This window comes from Strigops habroptila, chromosome 11, assembly GCF_004027225.2.
Source record: "Strigops habroptila isolate Jane chromosome 11, bStrHab1.2.pri, whole genome shotgun sequence".
Taxonomy (NCBI): domain Eukaryota; kingdom Metazoa; phylum Chordata; class Aves; order Psittaciformes; family Psittacidae; genus Strigops; species Strigops habroptila.
In genome coordinates, this window is record NC_046360.1 from 13243816 (window position 1) to 13270716 (window position 26901).

General features: G+C 40.1%; 1 protein-coding gene across 2 annotated transcripts in view; it reads right to left on the minus strand.

Moving 5' to 3' along the window:
• The window catches only part of MED13L (mediator complex subunit 13L), a 184666-nt gene that overhangs the window by 87034 nt on the left and 70731 nt on the right, over window positions 1-26901 (minus strand). The window contains exons 1-3 of one of the 2 annotated variants that reach the window (XM_030501972.1): window positions 14435-14917; window positions 11120-11204; window positions 6496-6579 (exon numbers count right to left, since the gene is read on the minus strand). In XM_030501972.1, the coding sequence (XP_030357832.1) occupies window positions 6496-6572 (77 nt within the window). In that variant the 5' untranslated portion in view covers window positions 6573-6579; window positions 11120-11204; window positions 14435-14917. Of the gene's footprint in view, window positions 1-6495; window positions 6580-11119; window positions 11205-14434; window positions 14918-26901 lie in introns of those variants that run through there. The other variant, XM_030501971.1, reaches the window with a different exon arrangement.

Consider the following 26901-nt stretch of genomic DNA (forward strand, 5'->3'; position numbering starts at 1 on the left):
TCCAAAACACAGTGCAAACACCACAATACACTGCACCAGCAGGAACCCCATTTTGAGATAATGATGCATCCACAGAGAGAGGTCACTGCAATAATAGAACTCCTGTTACCAAACCAAGCATACACTTTCAAAGAAGGAATTTCAAACTCATGTCTACCAACAAAAGTATCAGAGGACAGAACAACTAACAGGACAGCTACCAACATCCCTTACAGTTTATCGTAGCTGTCTGGCTCAGTTCCACGCACTCAGCAAACAGCTGTGTAAGATACTCCACAGCATCACTGAATTAGCTGAAGTGGGTATACGCAGCACACTAGAAGCACTGCTCCAGTGACATCTTAGCGATGACCCCACACTGGCCTTCTGCTATGCACAGGGCTTTAGCTTGATTGGCAAGGGTCAAGGAAGCTGAAGAATCAGTGCCCGGGGTTGCTTTGCCACTGTCTTTTTAACAGTCTTGCCCCCAAAAAAGGAAGATGCAAAGGTTGGGTCATTATCATGAAGAAAGTAGTCCTCAGTGGCGGCTGCTTCCTGCTTCACTTACTGAAGGACAGCCAAAAAAATTAACAGCTGTAGCTAGATACCATAATGTAGAGCTGCGCAGAGGTAATGCAAACTGGGTCATATATTCAATATAGTCAGTGAAAATTTTACAGCTCTGTGAGAGTTCTTATCATCTTTTAGAAAATACTGACATCAGATGATTGAATACAGAACACTCCTTAATTCACAGCTTATCCAGAAAGTTACTTTGGTAATGAAGCACGTGAACACTAAGACATTCAATCCAAAATGCTGTTTTCCTGCACAGTGTGCTAACGTTTTCTATCAAGAATTTTACATACAAGATTCTTGGAACACAACAGAACCAAAGCGACCCAAGACCACCAGCAGCATATATCCACCATAGATAATAATTAAAATGGTAATGCTTGAATAGCATTTTCCCAAACCATCTTAATTGTATCCTTAAGTAAACCCCAAGTTGTTAATGTCTTCTGCCTATAAAACATAAAAATACATTATATTAACCATATTAATATACTTGAATATAATTATATTACTTTGAACATTTATGAATATAAGTATACTGATACCAATGATGCCAGCTTTTGCTGAAACATGCATGTGAAAACACTTCTTTTATAATCTCTGTTCTACATCTATTCTTTCTGCTAAAACATGAATGCAAACTCTATCCATTGGGTACTGCACCCAACATGTCAGAATAGGAAAGAATTAAGTCAGCTTTAGCACACACGAGATTACAAAATAAAAAACAACCCCAACAACACAAAAATTACCCCCCAAAAAAGCAAACACCCAAGCAAACAAAAGCCCAACCAACCACAGCTATAACCCGCTAGATCAGTGTATGATTTTACTGAAACCATTAAGACCGTGAAGAAACTCAGCAAAGATGAACATGTCGCTACAGAATTTAGACCTCAAAAATAGGGAAATATTTGTATGGGAACTAAGCCTCTTAAACTGAAGTAGAAAAGCTGATTTTTACAGGGGTAGGAAGAATTACTGAAAAATACACTGTGTATTTCTTAGCACTCAGTATTTCTGTCACATTTATTTTGACAAGTCAGGAATAAGCATACATTATTTAAAATCAAATCAGATTGATCTTTATTATTTTCCTTCTTAGTCTTTCCTCATTTATGGTGGTTAGTTGGCAACACTGCACATATATAATACTACAGTACCAATATACCATTTTCAAACTCATACAATCATATTACTGAATTTTTTAAAACATGGTTAAAATAGAAGTACACAAACTTGCAAAATTAAAAATATTATAGGGCTTTATTTTTCTCAAATTCCAGAAAATAAACCCCTCCAGTTTTAAACTAAGACACTGCAAAATCAGTTACCATTTCTCAGCTGAGGAACCCAAATCTTATTAAATAGATCACTTCAACTTGTTTTACCAACATGCTTTCACTGAATTATGTCATCATTTGATGAAACACCCCACCTACCATTTGCCAAAAGACATTATCTGTGTAATGGTGTGTTCCAGGACCAAACTGCCCCATCACATTCAGACAAGGTGCTCCAGCCTCAGACAGGCACCAGTTCCATGAGTTCCCAATTCCTCCTTGCACAGCACTGCAGTTCTTCTCTAGGGCTCACCCAATTCCACATTTTCCTACGAAGATACTGACTGACCAGAGTTCCTAACACGCAGAAGGGGAATACATCTTGTAACATTGCTTGCAACGATGCTGAATGTCAATTTTGGTATCACAGATCTAGATATTCCTTGGATAAGTCCTATGACTACTCCCAGGGAACTGAAGGAAATTATAATTTCCTGGATCTCAAAGAGGAAGCAGTGCTTAAAATGTCCACATCTTCAGGTTTTGATGGCTCTGATTAATGCCCGATTTTGATGCTTGCAAAGAAATGAACACAGCCATTGAGCAAACCTGGGTATGGAAGTACTGACTGAACTCCTTAACAGTAGCAAAAGGATTGAGATCTGAGGGGGGGAAGAGTTGACACGTAAATTCTTACAATATTTTACTTACCAAAAGACATACAGCCCATACACTCATAACTCAGAAATTTCTATATTCTATCTGCATCATATGAGGTTATCATCAACTGTCTTATGGGACAGTAGTAAACAGAAATCTGTTTAGAAACTGCAATTAAAGAGCTCTTATTTCATTGCAGCCTAACTGTAATTCCACTCTTCCATCTGCATGGTTTCAAGTGCACAGAGGGTAACGTGGCTATCTAGACACCAATCCTAGCAATCTGTCTTCTCAGTTAGTAACAAAAATATATCTATTGCAAAATATTTCACTGCTGGAACATTTTTTCTTCTTCAGAATAAAAAAAAACCTCTAGCAGACTTCCAGAAGCAGAGATGACCCATCAGTTATTTAATCTACAAACCATTTTTTTCACGTTCTTTACATTTAAGCAATTTAAAGACAACTTAACTTATATTCAGTTGGTCATACACATCCAAACAAACTGATTTTCTCCCCCCAGTTTCCTCCTACACACGAAGAAAACAATCACTAAAACAATTAGCAAAGTTTCTTGCATAAGATGGTCACACATTTTTTTGCCAGTAAGATGTTAAGCATTTTATGGTGGTGCTTTCTGAAACAAAAAAATCCATGTATAAAACTTGGAAAGTGGTTCTGAACAGACTGTGAAGATGAATTTTCACTGCACAGTGGAAGGTACTATCGATGCCCTTTATCAAATTCTGTACACTGCAAACACACAAATCTCCTTTAGGAAGTTGTGTAGATAAAAAAGCAAGTTTGCCGTTTTCCAGCAGCAGTGTTGAAACCTATTTCAGACACGCACTGCTGTACAACAGACAATAAGCCATGAAGAATTATTTACTAAGTGACACACAGTATTGAAGACATTGAGGAAAGAAAACCCACAAGTTCTGTGCTAGATTTCCTGTCAAAAACATCTGGTTCACGCTGTAAGCAAAACAAAACAGTGCATGGATCTGTCTGCTGATCCCTCACTCCTCCCTAAAAGACCCAGAAAGCTCATCTTGTATATTGCTTCTAATACTGCCTCAGAAGGTCATCCAGTGTTCTCAGGCCTCCTTTTCACACCTCAGCAGTAACTAGGTCACGGCCGCTGCCATGCTCCACTTCATCTTTGACTCCATTCTAAAAATCACAGACCTCCCCACCCTTCTCCTTTAATGCCATTCACAAAACTCACAGGCCATGAATGAACTTACACCTCGAAAGCCAGCCACGTGAGTTTTAACTCCTTTTCTATTTATTTATGCCCAGTCCAAGTCTTTTCAGTATATTCCTGAAATGAAGTTAGTAACTCGAGACACTGGAAGTTTGAGATGACTTAACTTTGCCACAAGTATCAAAGCAGGATTTATAACTATTTGTATTTCCTTGCCACAATGCCACCTGCTCTGTTTTTCCTCCATTCAAGGGGGATATATATCTACATAGATCCATTGATCAATCCATCCATACCTTTCCCCACTCAAGGAGAACAGTGCATGCATTTTCAACAGGGTTTACCTGTTCCCAGACTCGAACCTAATCACTGTACATACATGCAAACTTCTTTGTGGGATTTTATATATTAACATGGGTTTAGCTACTATTTTTAAAAATACCACTGGTTTTGGTTATGAAGGGCATTACTCACAGTGCTAAAATACCTAAATGCTCCCAAACTGGCCTCTTCTTCCTGCAACCACTCCTTATTGCTTTATCCACAGCTTAGAGCAAGTGTTTCACAAAGAATTTATATGGCATTATTGTTAATCATTTCATTTATGTAAAGATACCTTTTTGTGCTATACTGAGAAAGCAAGCTTAAAAGATTAAATAAAAAATGTCTGGAGAAATTAGTCCCCAAAGCCTCCTACTATTTGCTGCAGTTGACTCTACTGTCAACTTCTGCAGTGTCTCCCACCAGCTTTCAGTAAGATTAGTTAAATCCCATGATATATTTACAGCAACCTGATAAAACCCACAAAACCTATCTCAAATTATGTCACCGTTGTTATTGCTAAATAAATGCTTTTAAATTAGTGTATACCCATAGGATTTATAGTGACAATTATTTTAAAAAATAAAACAAAAAACCTAAAAAAAGCCCCCAAATACCCCCAACCACAAGCCAACAACCCCCACAAACCAACAACAAACATTATCTTCTTTAAATCAGGAGTCTACCCTTCAACCCTAAAATTCTCAAGAAAAAACCTCAGTTTTATATACAGGAATACTTCAAACACAATTTCAGTTCAACACAAATTCATTTATTACAACATTTTCCAGACCAGATAAATTTGTGCATACTGTATGTGTACTTACAAATGTAATTATCCTCCAGAGACTGCACAACTGACTCGATGTTACACACATCGAGAACTAAGAACAGGACCTACTAATCTGCCAGAATTCTGAAGTAATGCCACCTTCTATGCCAGTGCTGCTGCTGTTTTTGACAGACACCATCTACTGTATCAGATATTCCACTTCTTAAACTGATACCCACCAGGAACACACATGAGACTCACAAACACATTTAATCTGAGCACTAAGGCTGCAGTAAAATTGATCAAACAAATAGCGTTTGCTGAAAAGAGCTGCCTCCCTTTTCCAGAAGCTGGAAAAGGCACCACTTCTTATTGTCACTTCAAGGAATTCATCTTCCAGAAAATTCAACTAGATCTTGGCATGATCAGAAAAGCGGCAGAGAAAACACACGGGAGGAAGGTGGCTACATATAGCTAGGATAGAGAAAGGTCTGGAAAAACCTGGATCTTTCATTGTCTTCTTGCCATTAGATCGATGTGAAATCAAAGGTTACACATACATAGTGTAACTCTACTTGGCCACAAAAAGTAAGCAGCGAAGAAAAGAGATCTCACCATGCTAAGTTAATGCTTTCTGTTTTTAGAAAGCAGACAAATCTGTGTTTAATTACTGCATTCTGTCTTAAAAATAACTGCTGTTTAGAAGTACCTGCTTAACACAAAGTCTGGTACAGAATGAAGCCAACTGGTCGTAGCATTACCCTGTAACAGAGGCAAGACATCTCTGCTCTAAGACAATGCAGTGAGATAAAGAGATGAAAGGGAGAAGGTACGCATGATCTACACAATGATTCCCACCAGCACCTAACGCTGCCATCAGACATGCCACTGTGACTGCAGCTGCGCTGGATGAAGAAGTTGCCACCCCACTTCATCTCCACTTGCTCATTACCTTCGAGTCTTCCAGCATAACTGCATGTTTAGTCACTTCCTAACCCAGTTCTGTCAAAATGATTCCCGTTAGAAAATCTGTGTTTCAGCTTAACTCAGATTATTTTTGACAGAACTTGTTTAGCGGATGACTATAAATGCAAGTACCAGAAGATGTGAGAACATCGTAACCTTTAGAACTAGGAGAGGAAATAGCAATGAGCAAGTGGAGACTAGCTAGGCCTTCTCCACAGTGATCCTGCTGCAAGAGAAGCACATTAATCAGACACAAAGGTCTGATTTGACAGCCTGACTAATGAGTACAAGCTGTGTATCAAGGCTGGCATCTTTAAAGAAAACAAATAAGTAAATCTATACACTACTTATTCTACTGCTTAAAATGTCAGGTTGGGGTTAAGTGTCCAGAAATTCAAACAATTTGCTATAACTATCTAGAATTCTGTTGTATAATGACAGAAACAGGTTGATGGTATTCAAAATATATTAAAAAAATGAGGTATTCCTGTGGAGTTAAGGGATAAATACCAACCTCACCTTCTTAGCTTAAATTATCATCAGATGAGAAAAAAAAAATCACTAAATTGCTTTCTATCTTTTACTGATGTGAAAAAATATTGTCTGTGATTTTATTTTTCACATGGTAAAATGAGTGGAAAAACTACTCCTAAAATACAGCATCAAATAACATCAGGTACTAACATTAACAACATTGATAGAAACAGTAGTTGATACAGAGATCCTCTCACCTTTTATTAACAGGCTTCTCATCCTTGTCATAGGGTCTTATGAACCATTTTCCAATTCTCACGAAGTTTTTATCCATCAAGCACCTAGAAAATATTTACAGCAACAGTTACTAGTTACATCTCTGGATGTAATTCAAAGCAGTCTTTGAAGACAGTAAATCGAAGGGATTAAGCAGCTGAATTTCCATCGTATTGAAATCAAGCTTTGTGGCTTTTGGGTTCCATGTAACTTTGCCACTTTCTGTTTTCCCACACTAGTCACAGAGAATCATTGTCCGATCTCGTGATGCTGTCCCTGATGCTGATCATCACATAAGCATTTTTCCCGTGTCTCTGACTGAACCTTTTCTGCTCCATGCTACTCTTTTTGCTGAATGATCCATCATCCTATTCTTCTTGAACAAAGACAATCCATAGAACAGATTTCTTTCTATATACAGTGTTTCTCTCAGAATTCATGATAAAGAATATGCATTCCTCTATTTTTGGCATGGAATAGCATAGTATATGAATGACAGGAAATTGTATTAAGCAAATATTAACAATGAACCATTTTTCCTTCACATGATCCACAGCATGATCTCAGGTGTTGAAACTTCCATAATCACCATTTCCTCTCTCAGAAAACCTCACTCCAACAAACAGACTCCCACACAACTAAATTTAGAGCATTAAGTTACCTATTTTCTGTGCTCCCTTCAGAAGTGCACAATGTCTTTTATAGAAACTGTATATTCTGTGGTTTTAAAAGAAAAAGTCTAACAGCGAGGATACAAAGTGATCAATAACCAATTTAGGCTGACGAGTTAAGGAGTGCTGGATGCCTCTCTAAGTCCACCTGTAGAGATGAATCCCACTAGCCATATGCCAACACGATTTAAGTATGCTTCATACATTAAACATGCACTTGAACATACTGCCCAAGGGATCACACACACAGATTTGTTATGAAGGAGTATTTTTCAGCAAGGTAAATATTATGTTTCAAAAATTCTGAAAAACTGGTCCTTTGTTGCTAGTGGTTTGTTTACAATTATGAGCAATAGATGAGCTTTCCCTATACAGGTCTAATCAGTATTTCTTTATTTAGATGGAAGAACTACTCCATTCTTCAAAGTTTTCCAGTAGTTTATTTCTACAGCAGTTGCTAGGTTTAGAAAAACTGTCTGATCTATACTTCAAAAGCATACCTAGAAGATAGATAGGAAATGGACAACGTAGATACTCATATGCTCCTAATTCTTCTGTATAAACTTGGCAGGGTTTTCCAAAGTCAAAGCTAGGCTGAAGAAAATTCTAACAGCACTTTCTCAATTAAAGCAAAAAAACCCCCATCCGGCTCAGTTGAATATACCAGGATCTTAAACTGAATATGAAAGCTAAACCAGCAGAGATCTAAAGACGCTGCTCTTGTGCTGGTGGGAAAAAAAGAAGTATGCTTCAGCAACTGTTTCCCTAGGAAATACTTGCTATCAGAGAAAGTCTGTAGTGTCAGCACACTTTATACAAACAAAAGGAAGCCTGTGAAGTTTATATCAGATCCCTAAAGAAAATAATCCGTACTAGTAATGAATACAATAAACTCTCCTCCATCACACACACAGAGACCTTTTTCAGCGCCACATCGTTATGTCTCACTATGGCAGGTTTAACTGCCTCAAGCTAATGCTGCTTTCCTAGGAAAAAAAGTCTTCATGGGTAGACTTGGCCTTAAAAATCAGCCAAACCTCACATGCTAAACTAAATCACAGGTTACTTAAGTATAACCCCATATGAAGTGGGAAACACGACTGCAGAAGCATGGATCTCAGAGATTCGGCTGAGTGAACAATTCATGATTGAATGGCATTATTTTTGCTCTGTAAGCACTCAATGGTAACTTGTCCTGAAGAGAAAAGCTGGATAATGAACTTGAAAAAAGGTCATAAAAGCCCAAATGAGCATACACTTAAAAGCAGCTATTTAGTCATATGAAATAAGGACATAAAATCCTCTGAGCTCCGTGGCTCGGTTCTCCAGTTAAAGCCCAGTGCCATCTTCTGCCCAAGCAGCACAGGAAAGCTGTTAAAGCACTTCCCTGCCACAAACTCACACTTCTGACTTTTCTAGGAAAAAAAAATACCTGATAAGGGCACACTAATGATTATGAAATAATACCATAATATTTTGAGTATTATTTCCTCAGAATTTCTAACATTTTCTATATCGAAAATCAACATAAACTTCTGATCACCAATTTGCATTCTGAGGGGAAAGAAGAAACAACAAACAGCTCACAAACACCCTTTTTCACCCTTCCCAGGGGTAACTTAAACCAAACACCTCTCCTGCCCTCTCCCTAGTCACAACTCCCCTGTTTTCACTCCTCGGTGAGGTGATGTGGAGGAGGAAGGTGTGCGGGGGTCACTTACACCACAGCTCTTCCCACCACCATCTTCTTTCAGCAGCTCTTTCTTCGTGCCCCTTCCCCAGCGGCTCTCCCTCAGACACGGCTCCTCTGCCTGGCGGGAGAGGTGCTGTGTGGCGGAGCCGGCTGGAACCGGTCCCGACCGGCCCGAGGCGGCGGGCGGCCCCCTGCCGCCCATACCCGAAGAGGGCAGCGGGCGCTGTGTGAGCCGAGCTCCCGCAGCCATGGCTGCTCACAACGACCACACCGTCCCGACAGGAGCGCGGGGGGGACACCCGGGGGTGCGGGAGAAGAGAACCTGCCCTTCACTAACAGCAACATGACAAAAATGTAATAATAAAAAGTAATAGTTTCAAAAAAGAATAAAAATAATAAAAAACCCCAAACAGCCCCACGCAAAATTTCTAGCACAGGCAACAGCCCTGTCACTTTCTGCTAAGATCAAAAAGAAATTCAAGGCTTTTTTATTGATCAAGCTTTACCTGAACAGAGAATAAAATGGGTTTCTAGCAAAGTGTTATTGCTCTTTTTAAGATCTGGTATAGCAAACAGAAAAAAAAATAAGAGAGTTTATAACTTAAAATAAACTCGGCTATAATACTATAATACTCTGGTTTAGTGGTGGACTTGGCAGTCCTGGGGTAAAGGTTGGACTTGATGATCTTAAAGGTCTTTCCCAACACAACTGATTCTATGATTCTATGTAAAAATGAGGTAGCTAATTGGAAATACTTGACAAATCACCATCCTAAGTCAACTTGATCCTGACCTGTCACCTTGACATTCAAAGACTATTACTGAAACAAAGAGCTCTGAAAGCTCGTCAATCACAGCAGGACAGAACGATTCTGCTGACTCTGGCAATTGTTTTCAATTGAGTTATTAAGATAAAAAAAATAATTAAAAGTTTACTTCACAAGCTTAAAGAGGTCCAGTGAATAAAAATACCTACTACAGGAGTCATACTGAAAGTCAGCTGGCTGGGTACCACGCATTAACAAACATGTATAAAATCATTTTTCCCTTTTATACTGCAAAGCTACAAAACAACTAGTGTACATTCTAGATTTGGAATTTCATTTTTACATTGTTATTTCCTCTAAGTAGTCTATTACTTACGTAAAAATCCCCTAAAAAACCTGATGAGATAGAAAATAGCAAATAACTAGTCTTTGTACCTGTGCACATCACTTGCTAGCAGACACAGACAGCTAACTAACAGTCAAGTTGTAACACTCATGGAAACACCACCTCAGGAGCATAATGCAAACCTGATTACTAGTAAATCTCCAGCAAAGCAAATACAATACTGAGACAAGATAAAATTATTTACAATTAGCTTATTTTCTGAAAGAGAAAATATTCAATGCTATATTTTGTAAAATTAATGTACCACAGAGGTATAGGTGAGGTGCACTGTATTTTGTTGCTATTAATATTGTTGTTATAAATTTAGAAAAGTGGGAATAGCCTAATAAACCTGAAATATAATACATGCAGGTGATGATGACCTAACGTAAGAGAGAAGGAATAAAATGCAGTAGTGGAGGATGCATACACTGAAGGCCTAAGAACAAGATAATCTTCAGTAAGATTAACAGTTGATAGCTGGATTAGGTTGGAAGTGTATTAACTAATCACATAATAACTCTGCATTCGAGTCATATATACATACATGTATATGTATGATCAACACAAAGGAAAGTTATTCAAGGATACATAAGGCCTGTCAGAATCAGGAACTGTTAAGTTTCACCTGAATATTGTACACAAATTTAGTTAAATTGTAACGTGCATGTAACTAGGATGACTGGAAGAAGAGAGTTAAAATCTTTTAATGTTATCTGTTAAGATACTGTTTAACCTCATCAAAGGGGTTGAAGGTCAGATACAATTACTCTAAACATATTCTCTATAAGCACCTCAAGAAGGTGAACACTTTTGTTTGTTTTTGAAACAGCTCTCGAGCAAGAATGCGCAAGAATTATGTATTGACATTATTCATTGTATGAGCATTTAATTAGTCTGCACCACATTTTATGATACATCAAAGTCAACAACTTAAGAGGTCCTCTTCTATCCTGCCTCTCTTGCACTAAAGTTCTACCTCTTAAAAAATGTGGTTTAAAATCAATAAAAATATAAATGGTCTGTAGGTATCCCACAGTAATTTAAATATCAAAATGAAGTATTTGATTGCAATGGAGTTTTTCTTACCTTTCCAGAAGATTATGAATTGCTTTGAAGAGCAGGGTCCTACACTCATAGGAAAGTCCATTCTCCCACAGTCCTTCTTCCACCACTACAAAAACATAAAACATCAACATGCTCAGAATAGGGAAATACAAACATTTGTATAAAACACAACAGCTTTAATTTTCAACAGCAGCATGTTTCTTGAAACAGTTTCAACCATTACCTATATTGCCAAAGTAGTTTTGATCTTTACTTGCTGAAGACACCAACTTTGTATTTTAAAATAGAAGAAAACATGAAAGCATAAACCCAAGCACATTTGCTCATAGCATTTGGTATTAAAGTAGGGGGGTGAGGAATTCATTATCATTCTTAGCCATGACAGATGAGAGATCCTTTAAAACTTACCCGGAGATGCAGACAATCAAGAAACAAAGTCAATCATTAAAGGTGTAAGATCAACTTACATAACTTAAACAATGTTAAGCAACTATCCTGAACCTTTGCTGTCCTTACTCTATTGCTTCTGAATGCTAAAATTACCAAGAGTAAATCTATTTTTGGCATGCCTGTACCAGATTCTAAATCTTATTCAGCCAGAAGATGCAATCTCAGCTGCAGAGTAAAAACAGATGATTAAACAACTTTGTCAAGGAGTAAGAATTCGTTAATTGAGTTCTGTCATTTCAACTTTACAGGAATACTCTGCAGATCTTTAGAAATGCAAGCATAAAATTCTACAGCATGTTAAAAACTGAATACTTAACACTCCTCCTTGGCCAATTTAAAGGATGAAACCTTCCAACAGCATGTCTATCATGCAGAGATTATTATCTAAGTATAGTTTACTCTACAATCAAGTTTAAAGTAAAGCTTCTAAGGGGTTTCTGCTGTATGAAAAATACTATTACTGCCAGCAGTCTTCAACTGCAGCTTCAAAGCGTCAACCCCCAGCATTGTTCATTACTCTGCTGCTTCTCCCAGTAACTGAAAGTCACAGAACCTCAAAACAAGAAGAGGCACATTTTTTGAACGAGTAATGTTGTGATATGCTAATGCTGGCAACAGAGTCGCTCTCCTTTAAAGAATGAAAAAGCCAGGGCTTTAGTACCTAAATCACCTTATCGAATAGCACAGTTGCCTCCTCAGAAGACCGAAAAGGCAGACTTGTGCTTTGGGGCACAAGAATGAGCCAAATCTCTTTCCCTGTAAAACCATTAAAGGCCCTTTAATGCTTGCAAAACCTTACTGACACTGAGTGAGTAATGTGCCATAGCTGCTTACTAGATAGAACCTCACATGGCCTCAGATTGCATGTTTAAAACAGTATTCCTAAGAAATTCCAGAATCTCCATGCATTTTTAGAACCGTTAACGTATAAATTCTATATAGTTCAGCTGAAGCCTATAAGCTGCAAGACTGGTACGGTCTTGCACTTCAACACTCCACAATTCTCAAATCTGTAAACATTTCTATGTTACAGTATGAGAGAGATCACACTTGAGTTCACCCTGATGCAAATAAAATGACAAAAGTTTAGACAGTCATGAAGCTGACACAACCTGTAAAAGTCAAAACAAATTCACTATTACATGCCACTGAGCTCTTCTTGAGTTTCACTCTAATCCCATCAGAGCATCTGTGCCAGGAGCCAGTTTTGTCCCTGCATTAGGAGCTTCATGCAAAACGGGAGAGACAAGAATCTATTTCACGATTTTACAGGAAACTTCTCACTGCCAGTTCTGATGTTCTCAATCATAACTCACAATCTGCTCCCGAGTATGCACAACAAACTAATAGAACCAAATTCTTTAGGCACTGGACATTACTTTTATTCTTTTGCCCTGCTAGCTGAGACTGGCACAGCTCCTCTTTGGGCTTTACCATCCTATGACTCTCACACAAACTGAGATCCCTATCCTCAGGACTGGTGTGACATGAAAGGCCAATGGATCCCAGCAGAAGGGACCGAAAATGAGGGAATAGAAAGTGGCAGCACTTTTCCCAACAGAGTTATCCTGCACTCTGGAGCAGGAATGACTATGCAAGGGAATGTGTCCCAAAGCCTAGGAAAAGCAGGAAAAAGCAAAGTTAACCTCACGGTGGAGGTCTTCATAGGTATATCCCTAGGGTCAAGCGTGCTAATAAGATCAGGCTAGCTGAGAGCAGTTGAATGGGACAGGGAAAAGGGCAAAGTCTCAAATGGTATTATCCCTCAATATTCTAATTTTCCAAATTGGTTTCTTATTACTCTGCATTCATAAATTACATATAAATTTAACTCTTAAGGACGTCACAAGACATCTTCATAACTATTTTCCTGTAATAATGTCTCTGATTCCAGATATATTAATGCACTACTCTTACTCTATTTACCCATAATACTTCTTTATCCCACCCAAAATGTACTAACTGAAAGTGTGTATATACGGCTGTTGCAGTAAAAATGGGTATTAGAACTGCAGCATTTCATTTCCTCTCTGCTCTTTGGCTTCCTGATCCAGTCTCCAAAAGAGAAGAGCTTAAATAACTGGAGCAAGTTAAAACTTCAAATGGTGACCAGTAACAGAACTTGGCAAAACACTAGAGATGAGGCTATCCCTGTGATTTGCTAAGTTCATTGCACTGTGACAGTGTAACTAGATGCTATATTTCAAAGAATATTTTAAATTCTTTATAGAAGATAGGAAATAATTGTCAGTCTCTGTCTGCATAATGATTTGTGATGCTTTTACCACTCAAGGCTTTCCACTCAAGCCCTCACCAGCCTCTCAGTGCTGCCCGACAGCATTTTCAGGCACAGAGCGAACAGAAAGCAGGTGCTGCACAGGTTCAGAAACATTCTTATGCCAAGCACCTATATCCTGTCCTGAAGTTATTTTCTGTTACTCTTGTTGAAATATTCCTCTTTAGAGGCAACAAATTTGACACTACACTACAGCTGTGAAATCCATCCTCAAAAAAATGAAAACTTGTAGGGGAAGAATGAAGATTGAATTTTAGTAAGAGAGAGTATACAACAGAGCACGTAACTACTTTTTCCTCCATGAAGTAAGAGAGGAGGACAGGAGTTTTAGAGAGGCAGCAAGGCAGATGGGACGAAACGTGGGTTGCTACTTCGTAGGACCTGGGTAGACAAAGGCGTCACTAATCTGATCTATTGTTTGCACAATCCCATGTTGAATAGACCTGGATGACCTCCAGAAGTCCAAGCTCCTTCCCACTTACATGACCTGTGAGATCTACTGATCCTCTACTGACAGATTTATGTAGATAGATACCTACAACTCTGTCACTCTGTGTGTGTGTATGTATTTCTCTGTATATGCTAACTACCTTTTCTAAGCAGGCATACATTCCAGAGTAGTCAAGGATAACAACTGGGAGCAGCATTTATTTACTTGTAAAACAGGCAGTTCATCCCCTTCTCACTGTATGTCCTGCAAATAGAGGGATAACTTTACCACTACACCAAAACAAGCAAATACTATGTGTGTTTTGTTGTTGTTGGATGGTTGGGGGTTTGTTGGGTTTTGTTGTTTGTTTTCTTTTCCAATGAAATCAACCTCTCAAAACAAACAACTACGTCTATTAATACCCTGTGTCTGAAAATCTGGATTCTTAGAGAAAATCAAGAAGATAAGGTCACATCATCTCTGCCATTAACTGTAATTCTATAAACTGCTCACTTGAGACAGTCTAACTTGTTTATTATTACTTTATCATTCTCATTATAAGCTCTTTAAATCCAGTGCAGATAAAGAGCACTAAAGCAGCATATGGATCCAAAAGGAATTGTGAGATTTTTGGTACCTTTCAAGAGGGGGAAAGAGATATTTATTTTTTTTTTAAAGAAAAAGCATTTGAGCTTTCTACAAGAATATTCTATTTATTTCTCTGAAGAGGTATAATTGTTTCAATGTGTAAGAGTTAAGAAAGTAAACTATAAATAGTCCTTAAAATTTTCATGGAAAGCTAATAAACCACGAAAGCAATACTTTAACAGATCCAACAGCAATAAAAGAATTCTGTGTAGGCTGACAAAGCACTGTGTATTCCAAATAATAGTTACTGCTACAGCTGAGTACCTACTACCATCATCCAATGTGCAAGTGTGTACAGGAATAAGGTAAAAAGCCTTTTGGCCAGAACACCTGAAGAATACAATGCAGCGTGTTTCAGTTGCAAACAAACTACCCACAGAGAGAATATTTCTCATTGTCTCATTGCCGAGATAATGTTGGCAGAAATAAAACCCCAAAAGAGAAAAGGTGTATTTGACACTTCTCATCCTGGATTACAACTGCGGTGCTAAATCTCACTGCTAGTCTCCATACAGAACGGGAATTGTCCTTACCCTTCACATATCAAGGTTTTAAATGTTTGTTAACATTCAGCTTTCACGGGTTCAAAAAAAGGAATAGACCATTTGTGCTCATTTTTAAGTTTATTTTTGCAGATCAGATGTTAAAAGAATTGAAGGTAACTACAATAATTGAGCCTTACTCTGGAAATTTATAATTTAAACACCCTTAATGAGCAGCTTAGTTGGCTTGGGGTCTTTTTTTATCTTCTAGTCAGAGATATTAAGGTCTTCAAAGTGTCCAACAATTTTTATGAAGCCAGCCATGTTCTCAAATAAAAAAGAACCATTATAAAAATTTCAAGGAGAGAAGTCACAGCAAAATATCAAAGCAAATACTTCAATAATTTTAGGTCTCCCAGCAGAGATACTGGAAAGATAATAAGATCTCTGTTCTGCTTCAGTGACCAAACTGACATATTTTACTTAAAAGAAACGTGGGGAGGAAGGAGAGGAGGCGAGTTGAGACTGTGCTGGCACTGCAGAGAGAGTTGTACCTTTAAGAAATGCAGCCACAACCATTTTAATAATTCAGGTCACGCCGCCTTCTGCAGTTTAAAAGTAGAATTAGTTTCAAAGAATACATATTTCCTCAGAGCTATGTTACATATTTCCTTTTAATGTATCATATTGCAGCAACAGCTGAAATGAACGTCTAGACATCAAAAACAAGCCTTTATTCCCACCTACTGCTTTTTTACCTCAGGCATCAAAACTAATGAAACCTATTATCCAGAACACTGACTTCAGTTACCACATCGGCCACTGCAAATATGAAAAAACACTCTGGGACAGGACCAGTTATTCAGCCATTAAAATTACTGAAAATCAATTTCTTGCTGCACACTGCAGAAATACTGATAGATTAAAGCAGGACACATGGGACACAAAGATTACTTCGAGGGCAGATTACTATGTCAAACTGCTGAGGAAGGGGAGGTACTCAGCTCTCAGGATTCATATTCAGAGCGGTAGATGCTCCTTGTTCTATGATTCTATGATTCTTACTCTTTGATACCGAGTCTCCTCGTTACCATGAAACATGAACAATGTGGGGGTTTCTCCCTGCATAGATCCAGTTTTGAAAAACACATGGCCAAATAACTCATCTAAAATCAGAAATTCAATTACTAAAAGCAAGCATTTAACTTCTCATTTTAATTTTTATTAATGTGCCCTAACAACAATATTTCAAAGGCCAACTAGCATTTTGAAGCATCATTTCTTCTAAAAAATTGAGTTAAAAGAGTAACAAAGCAACGCGATGGTACATTAATTCTGAAAAACAATATTATAGCCATAAAAATCCAATTAAACTCAATGCTCCTGATCGATCATTGTTACAATGCCATTGATCACCTTGTAAAATCTGCGTTTGAAGTCATTAGTGATTAAATTGACTTATTACTAAATCAGATTCAACCCACTTAGAGATCTAATTTCCTTGCACTGGTTATGATTGTAGGGAAATTGGACTTCTTACTCTTACAGTACTGAGAATTCATCTTGGTTCTCCCTTTCCCAAGCCAACTCATCACCCAGAAAAGAACCGATAGAGAAGAAATGTTCACCATTTGATCCATTCATGTTTGTTTATTTGCAGTCAGAGGTTCCATGAAGCATTTCCAAGCATTTACAATCAATGTCCTACCAAGGTATCCCTAACAGTACCATGCTTCCACGGAAATCAGACTATTGATGAGGACTATTGCTGAAGATTGCTGTTCAGACACAACCCAAGTTTGCATTTCAATGGACCACCATTTCCTATACAAAACCTGACACTATGGAGCAGAGTTGACTATGAAACTAAAATTGCAGCACTTGAGAAAGATAAATAAAACCTTCAAAAGCAGCAGCTGTTGGGTATCACAGGAATACTACAGGCTTTAATTCTGTGCATTGAAACAAATTAGCATAATAGCTATTTATTGAAAAACAGATGGTAGGTAACTATCTGCACTTAAGATTATTCTCACACTACTTAAAGCATTACTTTTATCGCTTCCTCACTCCCGGTAAGGTACAAAATTGTTTTTATAAAATACACATTAAATGCTACATTTCATCCCTCTTCCTGGCCCATACTCTCATATTCCTCTACTCCTGCACAATTGCTTTTGCCTTCCCACTCTAACACACCACAGCACCAATCAGGCCTGTGTGAAAGGACACGGGGCAATGGCTTTAACATGCCCGAGGGGAGATTGAGATGAGCTCTGAGGCAGAAGCTCTTCCCTGTGAGGGTGCTGAGGCGCTGGCACAGACTTTTCCCAGAGAAGCTGTGGCTGCCCCATCCCTGGCAGTGTTCAAGGCCAGGTTGGACACAGGGGCTTGGAGCAACCTGCTCTAGTGGAAGGTGTCCCTGCCCGTGGCAGGGGTTGGAACTGGGTGAGCTTTAAGGTCCTTTCCAACCCAAACCATTCCAATTCTATGATTGTCTCAGTACATGGTTAACTACACAACATTTCAAAGGGCACGAGGAACAAACTGGTCACACAAAGTATGTAACCACTTCTGGTTCTTTAGAAGTTTGCTTCAAACTATTTCAAAAATCCAGGGCAATATCTAACTTCTCCAAAACCAAAATTTTATCTATGAAATCAGTATAAACACTGCTGTGTAATTGTAGCTCGAGTCTGCTTTCGATGTAGGAATGCAGCATCAGCTATGCCGGAGCTGAGCAGCTCACTTCAGAGATTTAAGAGATTCCAAACCAAACAGTTAAGTTTGGTGTGTGGTTTTTGCTTTGAATGCTTTCTACAATCCCCAGCTCCGTCCCAAGAAAAAGAAAAATGAACATAAATATGGCAGAATTTTTATGTGGTTTCCACTGTTTCCTAAAGTAAAGCGGGAAGTTGTTTGCAGAAAAAGACCCTGCTCTCATGTGCCAGAAAATTCCCTCAAATCCCTGATTTACACTGTGCCATTTGTCCCACCGGCTGTTTGTGTTCAGCAGTTTTAGTTCCAAGCTACCTGATATTTCTTTGCAGAGGATATTTCCTATAAACGAAAAGCATTAACCTGACCATAGTGAAAATGGACTATGAGTTTGGAAGACTCCCCCATCTTCCTCTGAAGTGGCTCCTTCACGGCTAAGGACGCCATGCAGAAAGAAGTACTTGCTTAAGTTTACTCTTGGGAGTTTCTAGCATTTCCTCCCACATTTCTGAACTTTTCACTTTCTGTTTCATCTCATTTCCCTCTTCAACTCTTCAGTGTAAAGGCATTAAACAATAGTTTCTAGGAAGAACATAAAGTAACCCAAAAATATTGGACGAAAATATATTTTTCTTAAGTATTACTATGCTTTCCTAATCCCAGGAAGCAATTTCTACTCTGCAAACTTGATTTGCTCTCTTACTTCCCCTTCCAAATCTCCAAGTTCTCTTCATTTCCTCTCATTTTCACTGACTACATAGGACTTTCATCCAGTGCAACCCTCATTCTGCACAACCCCCCACCTCGCTTCTGCCTTTTGATCTTCCTAGGTTCAGATAAAATAGAACTACAGAATTATATCTGCATCAGTAAGATCTTCCTCTCTGCACTGATAACACAATGAGAATGTGCACTTTTATCTTTCTTCTCTAAACAGGAATGTTGTTTTTCAGCAATAGCATGGTGAGCATATTTCCCCATCCCCTACAGCCAAGGAGCTCTGTTGGCAGTAACAGAATGTATGAGGGCAGCAAGTCTCTAAAGAGACATTAGAGCAAGTTCAGCCATCACCAGCATAACACAAGGCTTGTTCTTAGGAAAAATGCAGTTCATATTAATCCATACTTGGAAAGCGAAAGGAACCAAAAGTCTTTTCTCATTTTTAAGATATGCAAGACGTCACCCTCGAAATACAGATGCATCATTTCGAAAGCGGTACCAGGATGCTTTCTTCCCTTTTCTCAAACCCAGGTTTGCCTTAAGAACAACTGCACAGCTCAAGACATACGATTCCAGTTCACACTGCAGTTCTGAAGAGGAAGACCCTGAGAAACCTTCCACTCACCAGCGCTGCCACCATCCCTGTGGCTGCAGGGAGAGCAGGATGCCCAGCAGCTCCCTGCCTGCCCCACGGCCGGCACCGACGTGCTCCCGCAAGCTTCTTAGGGAGCATTTTCAGGAGGCTCAGCCCTGGCTGCAGGCACTGTGCAGCGTGACCAAGAGAACATGGAAACACGATTCATTAGACATGCCTGGAGTGATAACAATGGAACTGCTTCTTGCTGCCTTTCATTTCTTACATTTCGTGGAGGCTAATGCATTCGGTTACACAATGAGCACAGTTACAGACAGGAAAACATAATCATCTTGGAGAAAGCCAGCTTCTTGCATTCTTGTTTGCTGCTTTCCAACATGCTTGCAGGCTGGCACCATTTTTAATTGACCTGTTAAGATTATAAGTGTAAGAAAGACAAGATCTCCATCCTATTCAAAGACAGGTTTATAGAGAAATTCAAGGGTGTCACGATGCCTGGTCTCTCCATGAATCTTCCTTCCACCCTTACTTCCACCAGTTAGGCTGTACTGTGTGGAACAAAACCCCATAATATTTCCATCTCAGTGCCAGGCTTATTTGACCAAGTAAATATTTAGTTTTCCATTGCTAAAGTTTGAGATTACTCTAGTGCGTACAAATTAAGAGTTGCGCTATTTGCTCTCAGTTCACACTTCCTCCTGGTACCGCGTCACTACTCACAGCCCCCAGACTACTATTTTCTTCTTTTCCTTTATTTATTTTTCCCAACCTAATGGTTATACAAATAACAGTTTTCAGTGGAAAGCCTTCCTTTCCTTAACACACTTGTAATGCCATATTGTGAGAACACAAGATTGTGATTTAACTACGGAATACAGGAAATACTTTTACAGCAGCCTCCCATTTTAAACATACATCATGTACCACAAGCGCGTAACAGCTAAAGGTTGTAGGTGTGAACTAATTCCATTCTATGTGGAACATATTAGATAACTTCTTTTCACTTTACTTTTTGAAAACTAGAAAAAGACTTGAGCAAACATTTGCTTCTGGTTTATACATCACTTGAAAATAATGTTTTAAAGCTTATTTTACTACTTGTGTTCCTACTTCCCTACTGGAATTCATTATAATATTTTTTTACACAGAAGTGACCTACAAAATTGACTCTGCAATTTCTTTACTCAGAAACTTGCTGAAACAAAAGTTGAGGCCATTTCAAACCCCACCCACCAATCACCCAATTTCAAATAGAAAGTAGCAGCAATAGGCAGAACCCAATGTAATATTGCTGGCAGGTTTTTTGAGTAAGCAATAAATTTCAGCTTATAATGCTTCTGCATGCCTTAGAAGCAGAGGGTCAGGCTTCAGCAATAATGAATATCACTGCAAAAACGTTTATGGTCAGATTTGCAAATGAAGTTCTGTGTTCTCAAAACAAAAGGGAAGCTTCCAGCCTCTCGGTTTTGCTACTAGTTTTTGGGATAAGAATTGAAAATGCACCTTAAATGTGGGTATTAAGAACAGCCTTAAAGAAGTCCTTTCAACAATGTGACAGTGTAACCCATTTCCCTCATACACACATCTTTCTTGGAGAGAACAGCAGACTTTCAAAGCCACAGGCACAAAATAAAAGCCTAGTAAAGACTTCAGAGACAAGACACCCATCATTGTCCCATTTTGTTTGTTCTTTACTGGATTTCAGTGCTCTCCATGTAGCACATGAGAATACTCTGTGCTCTTCTGCGAGCAAATCCTGGAGTTTACCACTATTTAAAGCTGACATAAAAGTGAAATAACAGCTTTAGAGAAACACCACCGGGTTTTGAGTTCCACCAAGGAAGTGGCCTGATATCTGGGGAGCAGAATGTGAAGAAGCAGGTTGCTAATATACCTTTGTCATCCCCCGAGAGCCTGCCAGCAGAGGGAGCCGCATGGAGCCAGCTCCTGGCTCCGCACTAGGATCTGGTTTTCAGATTAAGAAAAGGCTACAAGATCACACATGCTAAAAATAAACCTTCAGGGTTAAAAAAAAAAGACCACATTCAATCATAAACATATTAGAAGAGGGCAGGTTTGAGAAGGAACAGTTTCTACTTTTAAAATAAAATCCTCGATATGAAACAACTTTAAAACCAGAATAACTTCCTTGAAAAATAATCTAAGTGTCCCGTATCAAACCTGTGTAACAATCCCTTGAGAAAGGCTAAATAAGATCTTTGAAAATCTCTATGACCACTACTTCTATTGTTTGAACATAAACTCACAGACTTCAGTCATCTTTGATTTTTAACTAATACTGTTACACACAATTGGTCTTTCCTGGAAAGTTTCCCAATTTTTGTGCTTGATCCCAGAATCCCCCCATGTGCTGGGCTGCACCCCCAGAGCGTGAGCAGCAGGTCAGGGAGGGGATCCTGCCCCTCTGCTGCGCTCTGGGGAGACCCCCCCTGCAGTCCTGATCCAGCTCTGGGGCAACAGCACAAGAGGGACGTGGAGCTGCTGGAGCGAGGCCAGAGGAGGCCCCGGAGCTGCTGCGAGGGCTGGAGCAGCTCTGCTCTGGAGCCAGGCTGAGAGAGCTGGGCTGGGGCAGCCTGGAGAAGAGAAGGCTCCTGAAGGGGACACCTTAGAGCAGCTCCAGCGCCTAAAGGGGCTCCAGGAAACCTGGAGAGGGGCTTTGGACAAGGGCCTGTAGGGACAGGCCAAGGGGAATGGCTTTAACCTGCCAGAGGGGAGATTGAGATGAGCTCTGAGGCAGAAGCTCTTCCCTGTGAGGGTGCTGAGGCGCTGGCACAGACTTTTCCCAGAGAAGCTGTGGCTGCCCCATCCCTGGCAGTGTTCAAGGCCAGGTTGGACACAGGGGCTTGGAGCAACCTGCTCTAGTGGAAGGTGTCCCTGCCCGTGGCAGGGGGTTGGACCTGGAGGAGCTTTAAGGTCCCTTCCAACCCAAATCATTCTATGATTCTGAGGTTTTAAGGCCACCTCAGAATCATAGAATTCTGGTTGTATGATTAATCTGGCTGCCACAATGATTAGGGACTGGGCTACAGTGAGGTGGTGTTTTGCAATGCTGAGCTTCACTAGCACTACCTTTTATTATAGTCACTATGTTGGCAGCGCCCTTCAACACTAGAATCTTCAGCTATAAAATTAATGTCCGCAGATGTGCTCAGACTCCTCCTCCCCCTTCACAGAGCCATCAGAGAAGCCCAGCACACGCTGGCTGGTAAAGCTGGCCAGGCACAGCAGGGATACAGACACCACACAGCCCCAATCCATGATCCTAAAAACTCACCACTGGAACACAACTGCCCTCCCTCCCTTGACCCATCTACGTCAATCTGCACTCTGAAGCAGGGAATACTGCAGGTGCTCTTCTAGAAGGTGACAGAAAAGCAACTTCTTAATCAGCGTATTCTCATTTATAAACAGAGGCATTACAGGGAAAAGAAATAAAATGAAGATGACACAACATGGTGTACAACAGTGGGGATGGAAAAAATGAGTGAAGGACTGGAGAGCCATTCTGGAACTACGCGCACAGTAACAACTTATGCATCAAGATTTTACAGACTATCTGGGACCACCAAATATGCCCCTTTTCTCACAACCATTAAGGCTGAATATATGTAACAATTATTAACTTAAAGCCAGTCTTATTCCATAAAGATCTCTTCTAGGAGAGTTACTGCAGACAGAAGACCCAACTGAGAACGATTCCCTGGATGAAAAGCCAAGAAAGAAACAGCCCGGGAAGAGACAATGACTTTCTATTCCACAAAAAAAGTGACACAACTTCTCACTTCTTAGTACTTGGAGCCCCTTGTAAGCTCAGGTTTATGAAATCTGAGAGAACACATCTACAAAACAACCCCCCTTCAGAGGCACCTCCTGTGTTCACTGTTGGAGCTATTTCACATCCCTGTGTTTCAACAGGAGCCCTCTCCCGCACCACTGATTCTGCAATGCAAATGTTGTTCACTCTGCAGCCTGTTGCCATGGATATTGACGTGATGTCATAAATCCTTACGTCTTCATTGCAGACACAAAATGAAGGGGCTGGTAAGCAGGACAAGAATAGGAACTCATCTAGGAAAGCACGTCGAAGAATCAGCAACTGTTGTACAAATCACAAACAGAAAAAACCCACCACAATTTGTATTTTTGCTATTGTTGAATATTTCTCTATGTAACTACCTAAAATAATACAAATCAGCTAGTTTTATTCTTATTTTATTGGGCTGTTACCTCCTCAGCAACTACTGTAGCAGCACTTCTGTGATTTAGCTTTTCACCCTGGTTGAAAGCATCTTGGTTGCTTCTGAATTCTTACCTTAAATATCAGGCAGCGGTGACCCATGCCAGCAATGCCTACGTGCCTCTCGCCTCCTCTTCCTTTCATTCCAGCTACTTTTGGACTCACCAATTCCACTCATTGCCCATGGAACACCTCAGCAGCACAGCAATTGCAAGTATTTAACTTCTAAACAATCAGGGTTGTGGTTTCCCCTTAAAAATAATTACCTACACAGAGTTCTGAACTTCTGCTCTCCAAGGACTCCAGGAATAAATAGTAATAAAATTTGCCTCTGCCTATTAAAAAGTAGTTAAGATTATAACAAGTTAGTCTGCTTTATCTGTAGATATACCCAAAGAGAGAAGAAAATTTAGTTTAATTTGAAGTGTGATACACTATCAAGCACACCCAACATTCACAGTCAATTTACAGCTTTCAGAATGGAGAGAATCCAGGATTTCTCTCATTTTCAATTAGTCAAAACTGTCTCGTTTAATCTTTTTCCCAACAGTTTAGCTTTTCTGAAAGTGGATTTAATTAAGTCAAAAGACCCACAGCAACCGGGGAACAAATGGGCACTTCTGCCTACCCAGACCTGCCAAGCCAAAACCTACAGAGGAATTAGGCCATTCACATGATGCAGGAATCAACATCCATCCATTTCCTGCCTTTATAGTCACCAACACACCAAAGATCCACCCAAAGGTGGAGGGAGCACTATTGTAAGGAGAGTTCTTGCCTGTCTCACCCACTCTACTACTGTGATGCTCCCAGCCAGCTGTGAAACCGAGTTACTCCACCACCACTACAGAGTATTTCCTTTGTCAGCTCAAATAACAAAAGATACCTCTACACTGATTTAGGTTTCAGAGGTCATGCGGCACCTCTACCCAAGTTTACCAGTTCAATGATGAGCAACTCATGTACTACTTACAACACTATGTAAAGTGCTCTTCCCCTTTTCAAACTTACCTGAACTGTGTATGGAATGGAGAAAATCCAAGCCCTTCCATTCAAATCAGCTACCCAACATTGACCCAGGCAACAGAACAGATCTCATCTTTCACAATCTGAGATGATTTTCCGTGGTCTTCTGCTTCCCCATTCAACCTAATGAGGAGTCTTCACCTTTTCCTCTAAGTCTGTCATTACTTAGCTCTCAACCATAATTTGTTAAATACCTTTTTGTTACTGTGCCCTCACTCATTTGGGGAGAAAAAGCAGGTATAAAGAGAATAAATATATCTAAAAAGCAGCACGTGCCATTCCAATCTCAAACTCAAAAGGCTACTGAATAGCTGACCAAATAGAAAATAAGAATAGTTTTTTGATGTCTTTTTAAAAGAGATATTCTGTAACTGAGCTTTACAATGTTTGGAGTATGTTCTAACTCCTTGTCTTAACTTGTGTAATTCCCTTGCTTATGAGATCTGCTACTACTACTAAGATGCACAACAAACAGTAACCCTCCCGTTCCACAGAGAGCACAGTTGCTCCCAGCAAGCTGCATTTCTCTGCGGTCACATCAGCATCAGTTACAGCAGATGCACACATGCACGACGTGTTTTGGAATATCTGTTCACAAAGGGTCACCTACAGTGTTTCCACTCCTCTTTTTAATTCAGTAGCTTAAAGGGCAAACCAGCCACAAGCTGACATCACCCTGGTCAATGTTGCCTTCCTCTGGATACTGGAAGCCAGACACAGGAAAAGAAGTGTCACATGCAAGAACATAATCGGGGAACATGTTGTGGTAACCTCCATGTGCCAGCCTCCAGCTCTATGCATGAGAAGGCTCTGGGGAGACCTCAGAGCAGCTCCAGCGCCTAAAGGGGCTCCAGGAAACCTGGAGAGGGGCTTTGGACAAGGGCCTGTAGGGACAGGCCAAGGGGAATGGCTTTAACCTGCCAGAGGGGAGATTGAGATGAGCTCTGAGGCAGAAGCTCTTCCCTGTGAGGGTGCTGAGGCGCTGGCACAGGGTGCCCAGAGAAGCTGTGGCTGCCCCATCCCTGGCAGTGTTCAAGGCCAGGTTGGACACAGGGGCTTGGAGCAACCTGCTCTAGTGGAAGGTGTCCCTGCCTGTGGCAGGGGTTGGAACTGGAGGAGCTTTAAGGTCCCTTCAACCCAAACCAAGCTGGGATTCTGTGATTCTGTATACATTTAAAAATATTGAAAATTGAGCTTTTATTTTATTTAAATGTAATCCTGTTTAAAAACACAGCTGTAAGATTATAGCTCAGTCTACCTCTATTTTTCCTAGCATCTTGCTAAATTACAACCGTACATTTATGCATCCCAGAAGAAAGACCTTTGCTGTCAAGCAGAAGGACCTACGCACAGAACTCTTTGGGAAGACTTAATTGAAATCCAAGCTGACACTGTGATCCCAGCAATCCCCATGTGCCCTGAGCCGAATCCCAGTTCTGGCTGACCATGCAGCCCACGTCACCGTGCATTAGCTTCAGCCAGCACTTGCACAGCACTGAAGTGTTTCGTCCTTTTGTGCTTGCCTCAGGCCACAGCCTCCTCCCATGTGCATCAAACCCACCCCACCGGCCACTCCTGAAATGTAACAAGGAATTGCAGGATACTGACTGAGTGTGACAGGGAATCCGTGGGATCATTATCAAACAGAGCGCAGGAGGAGGAGGAGAAGAAATCTGTTGTCAGGCTGTTTTAACATTTAGATACTGTAATGGACATCCTAATTTTACCTTTCTGTCAACAATTCGTGTCAGAAAGTAAGCACACATGCAGCTATATACCCAAAAGACTGCCTGTAAGAGCTGTGGCTGTTCTTCATGCAAGCAAAAACAAGCTGATTGTACAGATATGATAAACCCTCCACTTCAGAACGCCTACAACCACACACAAGTTCTCACCTACTTCCAACAGGAGCAGAAAAGCCATATTTAATTGACTTTGTCATGCTAGGGATGTACAAAGCAACTCCCAACTACCACAAACCACATACACGCTCCTCCATTGCTAAATAAAAATCACAGCACTCGAGTTTAAGCTGCAAATTAACAATGAGAAATCCCCCTCTGGAATCTCACCTCCAGCTGGCAGCCCTGCTCAGCCTCAGCTCCCTGGGCCACGGAAATGCACTAGCTTGTAACATTTAAATGCAATCTGACAGCAAATGAAGCTTCCAACTGAAAATC